General features: G+C 34.5%; 1 protein-coding gene and 2 pseudogenes across 1 annotated transcript; 2 read left to right on the forward strand and 1 right to left on the reverse strand.

Moving 5' to 3' along the window:
* The first annotated feature begins 4,446 nt into the window (after nt 1–4,446).
* LOC120182169 lies at nt 4,447–8,330 on the forward strand (annotated as a pseudogene).
* LOC120182130 (probable indole-3-pyruvate monooxygenase YUCCA4) lies at nt 8,239–15,564 on the reverse strand. Its single transcript, XM_039187136.1, has 9 exons — nt 15,547–15,564; nt 10,957–11,538; nt 10,502–10,873; nt 10,251–10,415; nt 9,891–9,962; nt 9,012–9,123; nt 8,583–8,794; nt 8,395–8,494; nt 8,239–8,297 (listed from the first exon to the last, which is right to left on the reverse strand). Exons 1-9 carry the CDS (start codon nt 15,562–15,564, stop codon nt 8,239–8,241), a joined length of 1,692 nt encoding a protein of 563 aa, XP_039043067.1.
* Nucleotides 15,565–18,283: 2,719 nt separating this feature from the next.
* LOC120182149 lies at nt 18,284–21,438 on the forward strand (annotated as a pseudogene).

Here is a 21,438-nt window from a genome sequence, read left to right on the forward strand (position 1 = left end):
ATTTTTTTAGTTTTTAGGGTAAACTACGCAGATAATCCCTTATGTTTTCAGTCTGGCCAATTTTTATCACTAATTTAAAAATTAAGGGTAATGGTATCTAACGTTATCGATCCATTCAATTTTAGTCCCTCAACTATTAACTCCCATTCATTTTAGTCCCTTATCCTTGTTAGGGACTTTAACAATAGGGACTTAACCAAAAGGGGTTAACAAAAGTTAATAACTGGGGGACTATAATCGAACGGATCGATAATGTTAGAAACTATTTCTCTTAATTTTTAAATTGGTGACCAAAGTCGATCATACCCTAAACATAGGGGACTATATGCATAGTTTACCCTATTTTTTACTACATTATTTTACCAAGCGGTGGCATGTAATATCCCAAATTTTAACTATTGACTAAAATGTATTTTTTTTAAAATTTATGAGTTAAAGTATAAACTTGTAAAAGTTTAGGGATCAAATGTAATTTTTAAAATTATATTTTTAGCACGCAAATGAATAGTTTGGCCTAAAACGAGATTTTTCGTGAGAATTAAATTTTCGGTACGGTATTTATGTTAAAAGCTATAAAACAATAAAGTTTGGTATAAAAATCGGATAATCAAATCGAATCAGAATTTCTTGAAAAATTGAAGACTGGTAGGAAATGGTTGGAAATATTATTTCCATATTTTATATCAAATAAATTTAGCTCAAATCAATGTACCTTCTCAAATTTGGTCGAACAATAGAATTTTAATGACTAAAATGCAATTTTCAAGAATTTCATGTCCAAAGTGAAAAATCAACACTAAGTTGATTCATATTTGACCAATGAATATTTTAATAGAGAATATGACAGTGACATTTGGTAATTATCAAGGTTCATTCATGGTAAAAATGGAATTTCTTAAGAATTGAATTTTAAATTCAATTAAATTGGTTTAGTGCCAAGTGTATTAATTATTAACTACTAGAATAAACAATAATTTAGCATGATTTTCAACCATTCCCAAACTTCAGGTCGAGACTTCCTTGCTTCTTTAGGTAAGATCTTTGTTTTGAATTTTGAAGTTATATACTTGATTTTTTTTATTAAGCTATTAGATACATAATTAATCTACATGAAATTCTTTATCATTTGGTATAAAATTTCATGGTACAAAAATAACAAATTTTTAGGGTTATTTCACAATTTTTAAGAAAAAAATCATACATTCACAATCTCGTTAAGCATTTAATGATAGAGTGACTAAAATATGAGTAAATTAAAGTTTCGGTGAGTAAATTAAAAAAATTAAACATTAATGACCAAAATAAGAGTGAAAATAAAATTGAGTGATAAATTTTATAATTTTCCATTTAAAATTTATATTAATCGTAAACTCAATCATTAAAACTTATATAGTTAAAATGGGATAGTTGATCTGATCGGTATTGTAAGGTTTAAACTTATATTTGTTACCCACGAGTTTGGGTGATTGTTCGATCGAGTCGAGTAAATTTCTTTTGAATTATTTGAATTGACGATTTCTATTTTATAATTTGATTTAAACTTGAATTTTTTTAGTTGAATCGAGTTTATAAAAGTAAAACTCAAACTCATTTCAACTCGAGTTAAATAAAAAAAATCGATTTTTTCAAATCGAATCGAGTTTTACTCATCCTACGTATGTGTTTTAAAATTGGGATTATCTATACTATGTCTCCTCGTGTATGAATACTACAAAAAAAGGTAGAGGAGTTATTTGTCAGAGTAGGAGCCCTTGGCCTAAGAGGGAAAAAGTCAAATCGTTTGAATATTTTAGCTGATTTTTCAAATTAGAAGGATCATTTTTCATTTGAATTAAGGAGAAGGCGCCAACGTCGGACAAGGGAGCAAGCTTTTGACACGAGGCATGTCACCTTCTATTTCCTTTTAGGGTAAATGACCCATTTAATACTTAAACTAATAGTTTTAGTCCATTTTAGTATTTAATCTTTCACTTTTTTCAAAACTATGCCTAACGTTCAGTTTTCATTTCATTTTACTCCACCGTTAAAACTTAACATTTTTAGTACTTAAACTATCAGTTTTGTCCCATTTTAGTACCTAAACTTTCAATTTTTTTTAAAATTTAACATCAAATTTTGAACAACGATACTAAAATGAAATAAAAACTAAATTTTAGGTATTGTCTTGAAAAAATTGAAAGTTTAGATTCTAAAACGAGTGAAAACTAATAGTATATGCACTAAACACGTAATTTACCCTTTTCTTATTGGGTAAACTATCATTTTTGGTTCGTTTTAGTAGCTAAACTTTTAATTTTTTCAAAAGCATACCTAATGTTTAGTTTTTGTTTCATTTTAGTACCGTCGTTAAAAATTCACACGCTTAGTACCTAAACTACCAATTTTGGTCTATTTTAGTATTTAAACTTTTATTTTTTTTCCAAACTTGACGTTAAATTTAGAACGATGTACTAAAATGAAATAAAAATTAAACTTTAGGTATGGTTTCAAAAAATTAAAAGTTCAAATACTAAAATGAATCAAAGCACATAATTTATCCCTTTTTTTGGACTAGAGAAAAACTAAATATCTAGAAAGATGAAAGAGAATTAACATATTCTTCTATTTCCAATAATTAGGAAATTATATGCAGACTCTATATATCCATCTGTGTGGATATTTAGTTTTAGCCAACGATTGTGGCTACTATAACATAGATTCAACATTCTCTTCCTATTGCTTTAGCTTTATGCACTGCAAACACGGTATGTTAAATGACTGGAAATAATTGAACTTGAGGTGCAATTTTGTGTCAAACTTCAACCCTTAAACCATTAATAAAGACGGCCGCATAATAAAGCCAGACATCTAAAACTAAACAGTAAGCTATCGTAAACTCAAATCAGATCAGATGACATAAAAATATATTTTATTCGAATCAAATTCAGATGAATAAAAGATTTAACATGAACCGATCCATGATGATATCTAATTGAGACTAAGAAAACGAACTTAGGAATAGAACGCATGTAGCTGTGAACTTGGTGTTTTACGATATTTGAATTGATTTTCCTCAAAGTAAATCATTATCTTTTTCATGCTCAGGTGAAATTTGGGGTCTGAAGAAGGAATCTGATCCATTCGAACACTTGGGCAAAATCAAATGGTCCACAATAGACCCTTTTGTTTTAGGGGGGGATATAAATGTTTTGGTTTTTCAAATTTACAAATTATTATTTTTAGGCAAAATTTCATGTAGTATACCTAATTTATTATTTTTCGCCCGTATCGTATTTATACATCAATTTAACCCTCGAAGTTCTCGATTGCACCATTCAATACCCTAACTTAAAACATAAATTACAAACCCTATACCCTAAAGCATAATCTCATACCTCTAAACCTAACACCTTAAACTCAACTTAGGGTTTATAATTTAGGGTTTTAAATTAGGGGTAAGGTATAACATGATACAATTGAGCAACTTCGAGAGTTAAATTGATACGAAAATACGATAAGGGTGAAAATAATAAATTAAGTCTATTACAGGGGCAAAGTTGACCCTTAAGCCTTATTTTTTATTAATTACTTAAACATGTAACCTCTAAAAATAATAACGATTCATTTAATTACTGAAATAAGTTAGTTCGTGATTTTCTTATGCATGTCTAACTTGATAATCAGCAGTTTTATTTATTTTTAATAAAGTTATTGGCTTAGATTCTATTAGTAGTAATTACTGACAGATATAAATAATTCCTTAATATTCGTCGTGTGTGACTGTGGCGTGATAAATTCGATTCAATCTCTAACATCCGAAGTATATGATTATAATTTAAATATCAAATAAGTAGAAATTATATTATCTTGGTGTCAGCATATTTAATCTTAGATGAATCATTACCTTAGATTTTGTGCCTGTGATATTGTTGTTTTTCACATGTTATTATTAAGAGAAAATAACTTCAGTTACAAAAAATACTTTATAATATATGATTTTAATTAATTTTTTTTGGATTTATCAAAATGACCAACTAAATCGTAATACGATCGATAATTCGTAACGCGATCTCCGATATGACAAATCAATTTCCATATTCACAATGCGAACATTGACTACCACAACGTAAACTTCGACTATATTTCCAAATTCGTTTTTAATATAAATATCCCAACATTCGGACAGAGATCAAACAGAGAACGTAGAAAAGTTAAAGAATCACCCAATAAAAACTGGGGGAAAAGAAGGATAAAAAAAATACTTTTGCTTTTTAATGCTTCCTTTCTCTGTCCTAGTTCCTCATAAAAGGACTTTGATTCTGAGTGTTTCACAACCCCCGGGGCCCGGGGCCCCCCACCGTCTTCATTTCCCTATTTTTTAAATAAAAAAATCGAGCTCTTTTTGACGAAGAAAGTGATAATTTAGAAGCAACTGCAGATGAATGATGATGATGTGGAGACTATATTTGTTATCATGATGAGATGGCCGTTCTGAAAATGGCTCAACAAAGCAAAATTAACAACACCCCGATTCATTTGCAACACCAACAGCAAGTAAAGCCAACAATGTTCCACGACTTCCTGGGTACGAAACCTGCAAATTCTTCTGTCGTTTTAGCCCCTAAGGCCAGTGATGCAAGGTTTCCAGATGCTTCCCCGTCTCCTTCAGCCTCCGTCGGCGCTTCTTCTGGTGGCGGTGGTGGAGCTGGACGTGGACCCATCTCTTCCACCTGCGATCTGGGTTCTAGTTCGTTTCGCCATCTTTCCTTTACAGGTTTTTCTTATTATTTTTTGCTTCATTTTCTTCAACGCTAAGAAGTTTTAATCGAGGTTGTTTGCTTTTAGCTTTGCGTAATCTTACTTGGGTTTTTAGTTTCTCTTTATTCCTTTTTCATGTTAAAACTCAGACTATAGTCGCTCATTCGGGAATGATGGAATTAGGAAAATATGATTATTGTTGTATGGTTTGATGGGTAGTTTTGCTTTTGCTTGACATGTTTTATTTTCTCTGGTTATTTTACTTTGGACCAAATAGAGTTAAAAATAAGGGGTTATCATTATGGTTTCACTTTCAGTGGTGAATTTGTAGTTCTCTGATTTGTCTACTTTTTGGAGGTAGGTTAAGCCATTATGGTGTTTGATTTTATGCTGCTGTTTGATGCCTTTATTTGGTACCTAATGTTGTGTTGATAAATTGGGCAAAGTAAACGAAAGAACACAAGAATTTTAACGAGGTTCGGCAATGTGCTTACGTCCTCGGTGCCTAGGCGGCGCTAGAAAATTTTATTCATTCTTATAGGTTTAGGTTACATCTCTATTTATAATAGAAAACCCTGGTACATAATTACAAAATTAACCTTGTACCGTACCGCGGGGCGCACCCCCAACCCACATAATCGTAACCCCCTCTACGAGACTTTCTTTGTAAGGAAAGTTGATGTTCGCTGCGTTCGCTTCGCTCACTCCGCTCCATCTCCTGTCCTCTTTACCGGTATATTTATGAGCCATACCTTACATGTTGTCATCTATTGCGAACAAAAAGCTTTACATAATTGCAGTATTTCGTTAAGCATTATGTGTTGCTAGTTAGCTCTTACACGTTTTGCTCATAATTATATGCATATTATCTCAGTATGTTGACATTCCTAATCTTCGAGCTTGTTACATTTGCTCATAATAATATGTAATCTTCTGAGTTGAGATTCAACCTATCTCGATTGAAGTTTGATCCATTTTCTCATCAATGAGTAGAAAGACAGGTCGGAAATCATCTTGAGGGATTCCATACTACGGTCCAAGGAGCGAAATATCTGGGCCAGATATAAGCAACAGTTTGGCAGGAAGTAAGAGGAGTAATTTGGATTTGGCCTTTATGGCTCATGAATCTCTTGAGAGCTTGCATTTGATGAAGGTGTTTGTCGATATTGTGTCTTTATCATGTTTTACTTCTATCTTCTCCAAGCGAAAGAGAAACACTCCATTTTTGTTAGTTATTCCTAAGTTCTAAATATTTTTCTTTATGTTTGTGTTCAGATGCTCCACAATGGGGACGGAGAAGAGCGACCTAGAATGTCCAATGAGGACGAAGTATTCCTTGGTATGAAGTTGATGCGCCATTCTTCTACATCTCGTATATTGCAGCCTCCCACTTGTAGCAGACTTGAAGGTAATGCTACCAAATGGGAGCGGTCTGTCCCCTCCGCAGTTCAGTATGGTTCACGTGGTGGTCACTTTGCACCTTTTGTGCATCAAATATCTTCAAACAGGTCCAAGGATACAAATGTTGGTCCATCTGGTATCTCTCAGGCTGCTGCTGATGAAGGATCTAGAACTAGAATTATAGGCCCTGGAATTTTGTCTTCTATTAATGCTAGTAGTGTTCCCACTGAAAAGGGTTCATTTGGGATAGTGTCAAGTGGAGAACGGCCCAAGTCTGGTGCTTATATTTCAGAAACAGAGTCCTTAGTTCCTCCAAGGTGAATATAATAGTCTTTGTTTCTTGCTTTTGATTGTCGTGCTCCGCAAAGAAAAGAAATGTCGAGATGATATATGCAATGCCTTCTTTTGTGCTTCAGTCAACAGGGATTAACAACTGCCAGCCGACAAATGACTATATTTTATGCTGGTCAGGCCCATGTCTTTGATGATGTGCATCCAAACAAGGTCAGTTTCTTATTATATGCTAATGGACCTTAAGTTCTTTAATTTCAATTGTTTTCCGTCAGGGTTGCTTGTATAAACTTCTATATGATTCAAGTATTTCATCTAATTGAACATTCAGGTCTCCGTCGGCTATGATAAGTTGATATCATAGTTGTTTTATATAATCCATTAATAGCTAGTGCGACTAGGTTTCAAAATTCTGTGTAGCCGATTGAATCAATGTGATGCACAAGAGGATTGTTGAGCTTAACACCATATATGGTATAACTCGATATCGGACCTACATCCGTATCTTTGTACTGGACTTGGAAGTTCTCATAAGATTTGATATGCCATCATGTTTTCTGAAACATCAGGTGCGATAGCTCTGTTGATTTTTCTGGTCTCCCTGATGGCTTGGAGATTAGGAGGAATGAACCTGTGATATGTTCCTTTTCATATGTTTTCGATTCGTGTACTCGGTTTAGTAGGACGGACAGATTGTGCTCAACTTGTTAAGAAAAACTGAATGCTGTTTTTTCACCAACATAGGAGCACTAACAAAACACGGATTCCAAACAAAGGTGCCTAATCAAGCACAATCCTTTGCCACTGTACCAATGAATAAGAAGTTACCATTGATCATTGAGAGACCGAAGATTTTTAGACTTGGAAATCCGATTGCCACTGAGATTTTACCTTTCTTGCTCAATTTTCTGAGATACTGGTTCTAAGCAAGTGGAAAATTGGCTGTTATTAGAGTTTACCTGGCGGTTATATTGTCTGTTATAACTTGTTGCTTCACATTGGCTTTGGCTATTAGGGTGCCTCATGCCTGTTAATCACCGATTTTAGCTCCAGTCGGTGCAACATTTCAGCTTTGGGAATCTTTTATGATTCTAGTTTTCTGAAGCTTGAAGAGGGTTAGTTTGCAGCCACACTTTTGTTAAACAAGCATGATATTTAATGGCTGCATAATCTTAAAATATGTCACGTGAATATCATGTCAGGTATATTGTTTCTTAATATACATTTCTGTTAATGACAACTATATGCTGTATGGTTATTTCAGGCAGATGTAATAATGGCATTGTCTGGCTCGAACGGAGGATCTTGGTTCACAACTTATTCTCCTAAATCTGCGGTGAGGACAGTTGGTGAAAATTATGTATCCAATGGGGAACCTGAAGCAGTTGGTAGCATCACATTCTCACGGGAACTTCGGGGAAAGACAGCCGTTGCTGGTAATGTAAGTCAAGCAACTGGTTCCGGCGATCGAGTCCCAATACAAACAGGTGATCCTTCTAAATCTAAATATGAATTCCGCAATTGATATGAAAGGGTCCAGTTTTAGTATGTTTATGGTGTTCATTGCTGTATAAAATTACAGGCATTCCTCAAGGCACAGTCGTTATGGCGAGAGATGGAAGAAATATGGTTCAAGCAGCGGAATCTGGCACTGAAGATAAAGAGAGGTATAAAGTTTAAGCGTAGTTCGAATCTGGATATTACAGAAATTGCGGATATTGACTTGCTGCTATCCCTACTTATTAGGAAGAGCTATCTGTTTCATGCCTGTCATTGATGCTTAATACGTTTCGAATTTTTATCTTATTTTCATGGTAGAGCAGCATATGAAAACAGCTTCTTAGCTGAGTCAATTCGCAATGAACCATCTGAGTTTGCATAATCGACGAAGTACATGAAATCGAAATCCTTGAAAACTTGAGGATTTTCCTCATCAACTCTCTTTCGGTGTTTTAATGATTGTACCCTCCTTCGGAACCACAAATGCTCCCAAAGAACACCGACCTTTGTCTCTGTTCAGCATCACCCTATGCTTCCCTGCAAACATTCTTCTCTTACTCCACGCCTGCATTTTTTATTTGGAAATTCAATGCTGGTTCAGTTATGTACTGTAAGATGAAATTGAAAAACCAAGTAGCGTCTGGTGTGATTACCGTAAGATATCCGACCGCGAAGACGAAGGAATCAGGGGGTATACACAACATGATCCACTCTCCAAATTTGGTTTCGATGAGGTGAAGCCACCTTCGTCTTCCCGATGGAGGGGCTGAATTATTTGACTCGATCGAATATTCACCCAAATGTGTTTGGTAAAGCTGGCATGGGAATGGCTCTCTTTGGCATTTCTTCTCCCATCTGCTGTCAGCTAAGATAACGTCGACGCAGTGAGCAAAATGCAGTGATACAAAGTGGGCCCAATATTATTCCAGCACTGAACCATGGCGGTGTGGAATATTATTTCATCATCATCTCAACAAGATCCAAAGAAAGATAATAAAACTGTTATATCCAGTAAATGAATAGTTGCACAAACATCAGTCTTCGATCAGTACATATGCATGCCATGTCATTCCAATCTATACCTGCATTGCATAGATACGCCCCTGCATCGATCCCCGAGTTCCCGCCATCCACCTGCATCTTCGCGTTTAATGCACGCGCCACCCTGTTGATTTCAAAAATCAAAACCCACCTCTGAAAGTGAAATCCATTTTTAAAAGATGACCAATTACCCGGTGTTGGTGAAGTAAAAGGATGGACCAGGCAATACGTCGAGCAGATGGGGAGAGCATGCAAAGCGAAAAAATCGAGAAAACCTGTGTTTGTTTGATCATTAAACAATGCAATCTGCCTCTTCTCAGTGCCAAACAAGAAAGGGTCAGTGAGAGAAAGAGTGACGTGAGAGAACGCATGCCTTTTGGAATCGTGTGATAGTGATATTCGAATTCAATGCTCTTCCCAGAATCCAAATCCCTTCACTTCTCTATCACTGTAAATTTGTATTATAGAAGGGATTTGTTAGCATCAGCAATCAGCGAATAGACTGTTAAGTGGAGAGCAATGAGATGAACAAAGCAGAGCTGTCAATCCGTTTTATGAAGAAAAGCAAAGTCGTACAATGGAAGGGAAGGCGTCAGATCGCCCCATCATTTTCTCAATTATCAACATGAAGCAGAAAGAGAAAACAAGAAACCAAATTCCATGGAGATTGAAAGCCTGCCTAATTTAATGCTAATGCATAATGAAAATAAACCGAAAATGTTACATTTTTGTATAATAAGTTTCCATCTTATAATATTTTTTTTTTATTTTTTAACCTTACATTAGACTAAGGTTAAATTAGGCTGATGTATGATATATATATATAATTAAATGTAAATTTCAGAAGAGACTGTAGATTTTAGATGCAGACAAAGTTGTGCGTTGCGATATACCGTGTACTCGGCGTCATGGGTACTTACCAACGCTGCTAAGGAATGGGTACTTACAGCACTGAAGTGTTCAGTCACACCAATTGCCTTCTCATTGCTTCTCTGCCCTCATTTGTCTATTTCTATATGAAAAAGAAAAAAAAATCTCTACTGTTTTGTATTTCTATTTGAATTTATATAATGCATTGTCTATTTCTATATGAACATCTCTCGTTTCTTTTATACAGTTTACTAATAGTTTCTAATTTTTTTTAAAAAAAAAACTATATTTATACATTTAAACACGACTTTCTAATAGAAATTGAAATTAAAATACATTCTATTTTATTACGAAATATTCTGCACAAACTTGTATTACATTTTACATTCTTGTTTATTACAGTCATTGACCATGCTCCATTGTTCACCTATGTCTCTAGCAATCTTAACGGCGTCAGAAGCCGTTCCTAGAAGCCCTCTTCTTGTAAACCCGACTGTGTACAATCCCTTCCCCGCTTTCCATCCGTTAGGAAACGGCGTTTTCGGCATGCCATCTTTGGTGAAAAAATCACACCCCTATATTTCCATTAAAGGCAAATAAGTTACTGCCGATAAAAATTAATTATCTGAAAAACATGCAAAAGAGTACGTTAATATAGTACCTTGAGCCACGTAGGCACGTTGCTTTTGTATCCGGTTGCCAATATGATTGAATCAATCTCGGTTTCTTGTCCATCCATGAACTTGGCTCCATTTCGTGTGATCTCCTTGACACCTTGCATTACCTTGATTTTACCAGATTTTATTTGTGATAGTGCACCGACATCGAGCACCGGAGTCTTTCCGGTGACATTCTTGAGCTCAATCGGGCCCGTTTTCGGCCGCCGGAGACCCATTTGATCCGTGTTGCCCAAGGTGAAGTTGGATACCAGCAAAAGCAACTTGTCCACTAGCTTCACAGGGAGCCATTTGAGAAGTGCCATGGCTATACCAAATGTCGAGAATTCGAACATCTCCCTCGGCAGTACATGCACCTGAAAATCAGTCGGAAAATAAATAACATGAGCAACACCAAAACAATCCAAAATGTATAAGTTGGAGTATGAAATGAACTTACTGTGTTTCGAACAACCAAATGAGGAACTGCATTGTATCGACAAAGGTCCAAGCAGACTTCCATGCCGGAGTTACCGCATCCGATAACCAAAACCCTTTGGTTTTCAAACTCGGAGCCAGACTTGTATAAACTCGTATGAAGGACGTTACCCTTAAACATATTGATACCCGAAATGTCCGGAATTACAGGCTCGGCATTTTCACCAGTGGCAACAATGAGCCACCTTGAAATGTATTCGGAGTCTTGAGTTTTAACCCTCCAAGATGCCGTAACGTGATCAAACTCGGCGTTCATCACCGCCTGGTTGAACCTCGGTTGGATTGAGAAATGTGAAGCGTAGGACTCCATGTAAGAGATGAACTGGTGTTTGGTCGGGTACTTGGGGAAGTTTTGAGGGAACCCAAGGAGTGGGAGTTGACAAAACTGCTTGGGAAGATGGAGTTTTAGACGATCATACGTCCGATGTTGCCATAAAGAAGCAATGCAGTCACTTTTCTCAAGGATAAGGGAAGATACACCTTGTTGTTTAAGGCAAGCCGAGGCTGCTAGTCCAGAGGGTCCTGCACCTACAATGATAGGCCCCTGAACCAAAACGCAGTTAGCTTCGTTGTAACCATGATGTCGCTGTTCTTCGTCTTTAAAAGAACCCATAGTGAAAGAAGGCTTAAGAAGAAAGAGAGAAAACCTCAGCAGTTATCTTTTTTTCCCTTTTCTTTTCACTCTGTAAAGCTCTGTTTCCTCGATTCATAAAAGTTTCATGTAGACGATGTGGGATTTTAAAAGGGAGTGGAAAGGCACTCAAAAGAGAGAGAAACAGAAACCCAAGAGTCAACGGTGGGAGGGGATTATTACTGCAGGGAAAAACATGGGTTATTTCTCTTTATGATTGTAAGTGGCAATTTATTTTAGCAGTAGGTAATAGGTATTAATGGAGGCGTGAAGGTTAAGGAAAAGGATTTTTTTTTCCTTTTCTCAAGGTTGTTTCTGAGTTCTCCATGCAGATTTTAATATTTCCCCACTTTATTTTTCTTTTTCATGTTTAGACAACTATATTATTGATTGATTTATAAGAAGTTTTGGCCAATTTTGTTCTCATTCTTATCAACTAATCCGATATCAATATACAAATAGGGTATAGTACTCAAATGGTCCCAACTATAGGATATTATTTTATTAAGTTCACACAAAATGATATTTTAATTATAGAATGTTACTTTGTTAAGTCATCTAATATTAAAAGCTACAAAATGATCACTCAACTATTCATTGTATATTCGTCTTTTTTTGCAAAAAAAAAATTTAATGACTATTTAAGCTGGATGCTAAAATTTTAGTAGGATATTAACTCATTTGAGATTTTAAGATAATGTTTTATCATATCACACTCAACGAATATTCAACTCATAATATATCATTTTAATAGGATATTCAACTCATAATATCATTCATATTTTTTTTTAAATATGACGAGTTTGGAACATAATGAATAGTTGAGTAATCATTTTGTAACTTTTAATAATTGAGGACTCGACAAATAAACACTCTATGATCAAACGACTACTCTATAACTTTTAACAGTCAAATGACCTAATAAAGAAATATCCTATACTTGGGGACCGTTCGTGCACTTTACCCTAAAACTACATGTGTGCTATACAAACACTTGATGTGAACAGTGTATTGCACACGCATGCCCAAAAACACGATAGGAATGAAAGTGAATTAAGTTATGTTTAAGTATAATTTAAATGAATAAACAATAAATAATTACACCTAATATAAAACCATTGAAGATGTAATTTGATGCAAGTTTAAGTTGGATATAAAAATCTAATTCAGTTCAATCATAAGTATGTACTAATAATATATTAATATTTTTTATCATATTAAAATATTAATAATTCATGTTATACGTGTTATGTTTTATGCTATTTATTTCATATTGTGTTGGTATATTTTAACTTTTCTTTTACGTAATTATATATATATATGAGTGATCTGTTGGGTGTAGAAATGAAGATGGAACAACATCAATGACTGATGTTTGGATACAAAGGGATCTAAAGGGGCTTTGCTGAGATCTTGTACATATACATACACACACACAGTTGGAGCCCACAATACTGATGTGCTATATACGGCTTTGATTCTCGATGTCTTTTATTTCCACGGCTAGTTATAAAAAAAAGTTTAATACCAAAATAAATGTTTAAATTATATTTTTAAATACGTACTTAAACGATTTTTTAATTCGTTCAGGTGTCTAACGTTACAAATCCAATTAGGTATTAGGGTAGTCAATGATGTTAATTTTTTCATTTAGGTGATACGTGTCAAAATCAGGTGAGTTTAAAATTTATTTTTTTAAAAATATTATGATATTTAAAAAAAACTTTTCTTATCTTATAAAACAACCCCAAATCTCAATTTCCAACCTTAATTCGCGTCATCATTTCCGGCCACGATTACCGTCACCGACGTAGTCCATGACATCCTTCTACTCATACGTCATCGTAGTTTTCGTCGATTGGCCGTCGATCAGTCACGATTTCATGATTGTTTTGCTCGTCGTGAGAGGAAATTTCGGGTGGAGGTTCGTTGACGGCAAAAGACGGCGGCCGGGCCGGCGTGTTGAAATGAAAGTTTTCAAAGTTTTGAGTTTATTTAAAAACTTTGTTTTTTTAATGTATAATTTTAAATAAAATTTTTAAAATTATCAAAAAATTGACACGGGTCACTTAATGAGAAAATTAAATCGTTGACAGTCCATATACTTAAATGGATAATATTTGTAACGTTAAGCCTCATACTTAGTCAAAAGTTGTTTAAGCGCTTATTTTAGAAAGAGATATAATTTCGACATTTATTTTGATTTTAAACCTAAAAAAATAACACGGCTTCACTACACGGCATGACTTTTATGAGCTAAACGTTGATGTTATGTATGCTGTTACATTTCGTTACGTAGGTATAATATAAGAAAATTTTAACATTAACATTTAATGATGGTAAAAAGGAGGAATCAAACTAAACAAATCAATAATATAAGAGAATAAAATCGTTTTTTTATTAAATTGATGATCGAAATTGGATGAATAGAAATATAAGATTATTCGTATAATTTATCTTAATATATTTAACTACCATAGGTCGGCTGGGTAAAATATAGGTATTTAATGTATCATCGAACTGTATGCCTAAAGCCATATAAATCGAGCTGTTCTGCTGCATGCCTAAAACCAAATATTGGACCGACCTAAACCTACCGCCATCTACTACTCCATTGCGCCCCTACTTTCCCCATTTCTTTTCATTTTACATATATGCATCAACTTAAATTGTCTGTCAAACATCGGATCTTCAACCAAAGACGCGAAGATAAGTTTTCTTGAAGAAAGATGTAATGACTCGAGCATTGAATCGACCTGTATATCATACGGTAAATTGTGTATTTGGTATTAAAACTAATAATGACAGCCTATTTAATATTTAAATTTTTAATATAATATTTATTTTATTTTATTTTAACAACACGCCGTTAAAAATTTAACGTATTTAATGTATAAACTATCAATTTTAATAAATTTAAATATTTAAACATTTAATTTTCTTAAAACTTAACGTTAAATTTTAGCAACGGTCATATATTTTCTTACACGGGATGTCAAATTGACAATTATGTTCGATGAAAATTATTGATCTAATTGAAAAGAAATGCAAAACTTTTGTCTTCGTAGTATATTGAATTTATCACTTTTGTTTCAATCAAATTTTCGTATTAATTTAACATTGAAAATACATAATTATATCATTCTATATTTTATCTCCTAACTTAAAACCTAAATTATAGCCTCTAAAATATAAACCCTAAATCTAACTCAATAATTATAATTTAAGATTTTAAGATAAAGATAAAATATAAGATAATATAATTCAACAAATTTTAAAAAAATTGATACAAAATTATAATATAGACGATAAATTAAGTGTATTAAGCACCAAACGCCATCCTTAAGCCATGAAAAAACGTTTATACGGACAAAGCAACCAATAAAATAGGGTAAAAGTACGTACGGTTTCCCCTTTACAGAATACGATTACGTCATGTAGCAGGTCCTTCCCCGGAGTCCGGAAATCGATAGTGATGTCACGTGACATAAATCCACGTCACGACTGCGAGTCAGGTGGTACGACTGCCTTTCAGCTTCCGTCAGCCAATGAAATGTGGAGGTGCGGCTTACGATCGTGAAAAGACTGTATAACCTTGAGACGTTTAGACAGTGGTTAGGGAATTACCGTATTATTGACGCCGTTGAAATGATGGCCACGCACGAGGATAGAGCAATTTGATTTGACGGTGGAGGGCATATTTTGGAATCCAAAACGAAAGACACGTGTCGGTCTAACCGGTTCTGTCAGCTCTTTCCCCGTTGGAAAAAAAATTGATCGCAGGATTTTAACAGCATCGGATTTGGTGTTTCCGATTTGAAGAGAGTCGTTGGATTTAACCATGGAGGGGACATCACACGAACACCGAAGTTAATACGACGGCTGGGGATGGACACGAGATGACGATGAATTGCTATTCACAACTTTTTCTTTCCTCATCGGTGACGATTAGCATCGGGGCAAAGTTAAACAATTAATTTTAATATGTTTTAATTTTTTATTTTTTTTATTTTTTTAAGTATATATAACTTTATTTTAGTTTATTTTAATATTTTTTATTAAAAATTTGACGAATAGACTCGTCAATCATTGTGTCTATGATCGTTGGTCGTCGCATCTATCGATCGATATGATATAAACTTTTCAATTCGCACATTTTTTGATCGTATGAACATGATTATGATTTCTATTTCATCAGAAAATATCATAATCTTCTCAAATCAACAATAAATTCTCTGACTTTTTCATCCTCTTATCTATATCGTTAGCCGTTGATGGGCTTAAAATTAAATTATGTTGGGTGATCCATTATTCTCTCGTGATTCATCATTCAGATTGGTATTTCGTCTACTAGGGTTATACTCATCCCGTATACTAAAAGGAAATAAAAATTAAATGTTAGGTATGATTTTGAAGAGAAAAAAAGTTTAAGCCATAAAATGCATCAAAATTGATAGTTTAGACAATAAATGTATAGTTTACCTAATTATTTTTTGAAACTTTTTTTAAAATAATTTATAATAATTATAAAATAATATATTTATATTAAAGACTTGCACTCTCGATGGATATATAGAAAGGTACGAGGATGAAAAATAGTACATGCTGAGAGCCGGAGTCTCCTCGAATGTTGGAAGAGATTGTTTCTTTGAACATGGGAGTCATCTCAAAGCTTCCTATTATCGGGCCTATGGAAATCAACTTAAAGGCCCACTTCAGAATATTAGTAATAACAATAGCACAATTCTTATTGGTCGAATCTAATTCAAGCTATGTCTGTAAACGAACCGAACGTTCAACGAACTATTTGGCGGGAAGTTCTTTTATGTTCGTTTATTTATTAAACGAACGAAGATGAACAAGATTTTGCGTTCGTTTAATTAAATAAACGAACATGAATAGATGGATCGTTCGTTCATTTACGTTCGTGAACGTTTGGTAATATGTTTGTTTATGCGCGTTTATTTATATTTAGCCCAATCTCTTTAGACTCATTTAAAATATTAAAACCCAATAAGTTTTAATCTGATGCCATAAATATTTTAATATTGAATTAATTTTAGATACATATAAAAAAACTCAAAACAATTAAATAAACTATAATCCTAAAACTGTTAGGAAAGAAAATAATAATATTTTCATTTAAGTTTGTTTACGTTCGTTTATGTACATTTATTGTGTTTGTTTGTGTATGTTTACGTTCGTTTATTGTGTTTGTTTATGTTCGTTCATTTGTGTTCTTTTATCATTTAAATAAACGAACACGAACAAACTACATTCGTTAACGAGCAAACATGAACAAGAAATTTTTCGTTTGTTTATGTTTGTGTACGTTCATTTGTTCGATTAAAGTTAAACGAACGAACATGAAAATCCTCGTTCGTGTTCGTTTAAATGCCTAATCCCAACCCTTTGTTAAAGAGGATAAAGATTTGTACTGACGCTGGAAACCCCTCGTACCGGTGTCTGACACGGCGGAATTGGAACGGAGACGCCGGGAACGGAACAAAACAAATCAAATCCTAATCGGACACATCACCGGAATAGTATAGGATATAATGACTACGGTACCCGAAGCAGGCGAAGGAAATGAAAACTTAGGCTGGTCAACCTTAAGTTTAATCGGACTTATAATCTAGGCCCAATACCAAAAGTCTTCTATTCCAAGATTAATTCATTTTTAATTAATAAATTTATGGTAAAATATTAAGATAATGTCGGTTTAATTCGGTTTAAATTTATAATCTCGTTTGCTTGAAGTATTGAAAAAAATAATAAAGAAGTGTTTCGTTTTAATTCATTTGTAATTGGCACGTGGTAACACATGCAGATCAAGCTGGAACTATTGCATTTATCATTTAAAAGTATCTCAAAATCCAATAAAATCGATGGCATTAATAAAACTTGAATTATATAATATAATATCGAGTAAATGTACAATATTATTTGTTCAAAGGCTCTTAATCATTTGATGACGAAAGTTTATACCTCAGACATTCGTAGTATTCAACCCTGAAACTTGAAAAAATAACAATCTCTTAATCATTAAGATCGTACGATTCATACTGTATAATATAGTATTTATTAGCATTACAATCATCAAAGAGATATATCGTTATTTTTTTTAATTTGAAATATAACCAAATAAATATCATGAGACTAATGAAAAGTAAAAATTAACAACTGACTCAAAACTAATATTCACGTCAGCATTGAAAAGTATGAAAAACTAAACAAACGACATAAGATATAGAGAAATAATTAAATAAAAAAGCAATTAATCTTTCGTAATAATTATCTTATAGGCTGTATTTGGAATTAATTGGAATATTTAGTATTCATGATAATGTTTTGTAATTAAATAATTAATTATTATTTTTAAACATTTAAAGCTGCTATGATTTTGTCCTATTTTCTATAAAAACCATTATTTGAATTTAAATCACTGAGATGAAGTGGATCATTTTTTAATCATTAGAATCATTTAATAAACCTAGATAATTAATTAATTGTATAAATTGCATAATGTAAAATCCGAATAAAAAAATGGCTAAACAGACACCGTTTAGAGGTCACACCGCTTGACTTTAAGAATCGACCATTCAGCTTTTCAGCTGTAAATGAATCACCCCTCTTGATGCTCTCGCCGGATTCGCCCAAAGCTTCTCTCTCTTCTTCTGTGTGCACGGGGAAAAATAATCGTATAATTTTGTTTCCCTCCCTTTTCTCTAAACCCTAATTTCGTTTTAGTCCCTTTTTCTAAACCTTACTATCGGAAACCTTTAAATCTCGAGAAAATCGGTTGTTTTTTAATATGATATATTCTTTCGTAATTGGGATATGGGGAGAATTCAACACTCATTGATGGGATTCACCTAGTTGTTGTTATTGCATTTGCTTGGTTGTTATAAGAATCTTGAGCAGAGTTGACTCGAGATCGAGGTATACAGGTTAAAAGATTGTGTTTGAAGTTATGCTGGGTTGAATTTGGAGAATGTGATGATGGAGGGAAACAACGGATTTGGTCGTCTAGATAATGCGAGCACCAGCGAGGGTAAGCCACCGCATCCTCGAACGCCGTCGTATGGGCTGCAATGTCCTAACGGTGATGCCGTTTTGAAGCCTTGTAAGAAGTCCCTCGTTCGACACCCCTCTCTTGTGAGTTTTCCTTTCTCCTATTTATTTTTTATGTCGGTAGGCTACATTTTTAATCGGCGGTGATTTTTTTACTTGTGAAGGAGTTTGTGCACTCTGTTAAATTACGAGATTTTAGTTTACTTGTATAGTCTTGCATAGAATGATCATATATGCGATTCTCCAAGGTTTCCCTTTTGATTGGAAATAAATGGAAGGGTTTTTCATTGGAAGCAAATTTTGTAGATTGTTAAGAATTTCGAGGTTTCTCTGAGTATTTGCCATGCTTGGAAGTTTTCTTTCTTTCTTAATAATATTACCTTGAAGGAACCATATTTGCTGCGAGTTGTTTTCAGAATTCTAGAAGTTTGTTTTCTTCTGATGAAATGTCTACACGTGTTGTTTTTTATGAGATAGGATTTTGATTTTAATTTTAGCAGGTGAAGTCAAAGGCATTGGATATTGATGTTGGAAATGGACACGTGGTGGAGAACCATGGTGCTGAGTTCATCCCTGTTGTCCGTTCTGGGGCATGGGCTGACATAGGGCTTAGAACATGCATGGAAGATGTATATCTGTGTGTTGATGATTTTATGCTTGATTACGGTCTCAAGAATTTCGCTGATGGGCCCCGTGCCTTTTATGGGGTATGAAACCTTTAGTCCTCTAGTGTGCTTGTTTTATTTTAAACTATAATCATGGTAAAGTATGTTTTAAGACCTGACATTTCTTTTGAGTAGTTTTCCTCTTCAAGTACATTTCTCTAATCAGTAGTTTTGTACTATGTTCTTTTGGATCTCAACTGTTAACTTCATTCACAAAGCATTGAAAGCTACTTTTCTATTAGTTTCTCAGAAGGTTTGGTGCTTCCTTTCATGATCTTACCTGCAAAAAGAAAGAAAAATGCCCGGGAGATGACCTAGGATTGTATAAAGTTCTATAAACCATAGGGATATGGCCGATTTTGATCGGAACTGATGAGATTACTTTACATCTGTTTATGCTTTGGTAGAAGATTAGCGTTCCTATTTTCAACTTATTTGGCGACCAGGTGTTCGATGGACATGGTGGGAAGCATGCTGCTGACTTTGCTTGCTATCATTTGCCAAGGTTCATCTTTAAGGATGAAGACTTTCCTGAAGAGACTGAGAGGGTTGTTGCTTCTGCATTTCTTCAAACTGATACTGCTTTTGCAAAAGCTTGTTCATTGGATTCAGACCTTGCTTCTGGTGCCACTGCTTTGTAGCTCTTGTTCTAGGAGGTTAGAATTGTCTGCTAATGGAAAGTATTTTTATTTGATTTATTCTTTTATTTAGCTTGATTTGTACTGCAATAGCATCCCTTCATGCCCTTACTCTGGAAGCATTGTCAAATAATTACATTGTTGCTGATGCGTCTTAACTGATAAAACCATGGATGGCTGCCAAGCCATATTGGTTACCTGTTCTATTGCGGAGACTTTTTTTCTTGAACTGGCTGCTGTTACTACAGGAAACTCTCTTTTGTTGGATAATTCGCCCCCTTCTTTTCCCCTCATCCATTTCACTCACCTGTTTTCCAGCAATAAAAATGATGTCTCTTTGGTCATACTAATTTAGTATTCAAATAAAGCCAACAAACATGGTTTCAGTTGAAGGTTGCATGTTGTATTCTGAATTACCTTTTCCATATGGTTTGCACTTGCTTCTTATTAGAGTGACAATTTAAGATACCTATGACCTTAGAGTAATAACACTTCTACATTGTTTCTGTGATGATCTGTAGTGTTAATTTGTTGGCAAAGATTTTGGTGTATGAATCAGCTTAAACAATACGAACATGAGCGCTTTAAATCCTGTTGCAAGGTTTTGTTTATAAATCTAGGTAGATTAAAGATAAAGTGGATATGAATTTATCATATTTGCTATTTTTTTTTGTTTTGATCCTCGCTTCCTTGGTACAAGTAAGTTCTCTGTCAGACTTCAATTTTACCATCCACGTTAACTAATGATGATATTATCTCGACGGTTCTTGAGTTACATTCTGATTGCAGAATGTTGGTTGTGGCAAATGCTGGAGATTGTCGAGCAGTTCTATGTCGTCGTGGCAAAGCAATTGAAATGTCAAGAGATCACAAGCCCATGTGCAATAGGGAGAGAAGGCGCATTGAGGCATCTGGAGGTTCTGTTTATGATGGTTACCTTAATGGGCAACTTAATGTGGCTCGTGCATTAGGGGATTGGCACATGGAAGGAATGAAAGGTGCAGAGGGTGGACCACTAAGTGCAGAGCCTGAGCTTATGACTGCAGATCTAACCGAGGAGGATGAATTTCTGATCATAGGATGTGATGGGGTTTGGGATGTTTTCCGGAGCCAAAATGCAGTCGACTTTGCTAGGCGGAGGCTTCTGGAGCATAACGATCCAGCCATGTGCAGTAAGGATCTGGTGGATGAAGCTTTGAAGAGGAAAAGTGGGGATAACTTGACTGTGGTTGTGGTATGCTTTCAATCCAATCCACCCCCCAACTTGATCGCCCCTCGAGCAAGAGTGCGGAGGAGCTTTTCTGCTGAGGGTTTGAGGGAGTTGCAAAGCTTCTTGGATAGTGTGGCAAACTAAGATGGTGGCTCTAGGTTCCATAGCAGTTTTAGGCATGGAGAGAAGTGAGTTTCAATTCAACTGTAACATACGCAGCAGCGGC

This window comes from Hibiscus syriacus, unplaced genomic scaffold, assembly GCF_006381635.1.
Source record: "Hibiscus syriacus cultivar Baekdansim isolate YM2019G1 unplaced genomic scaffold, ASM638163v2 tig00112632_pilon, whole genome shotgun sequence".
Classification (NCBI taxonomy): Eukaryota; Viridiplantae; Streptophyta; class Magnoliopsida; order Malvales; family Malvaceae; genus Hibiscus; species Hibiscus syriacus.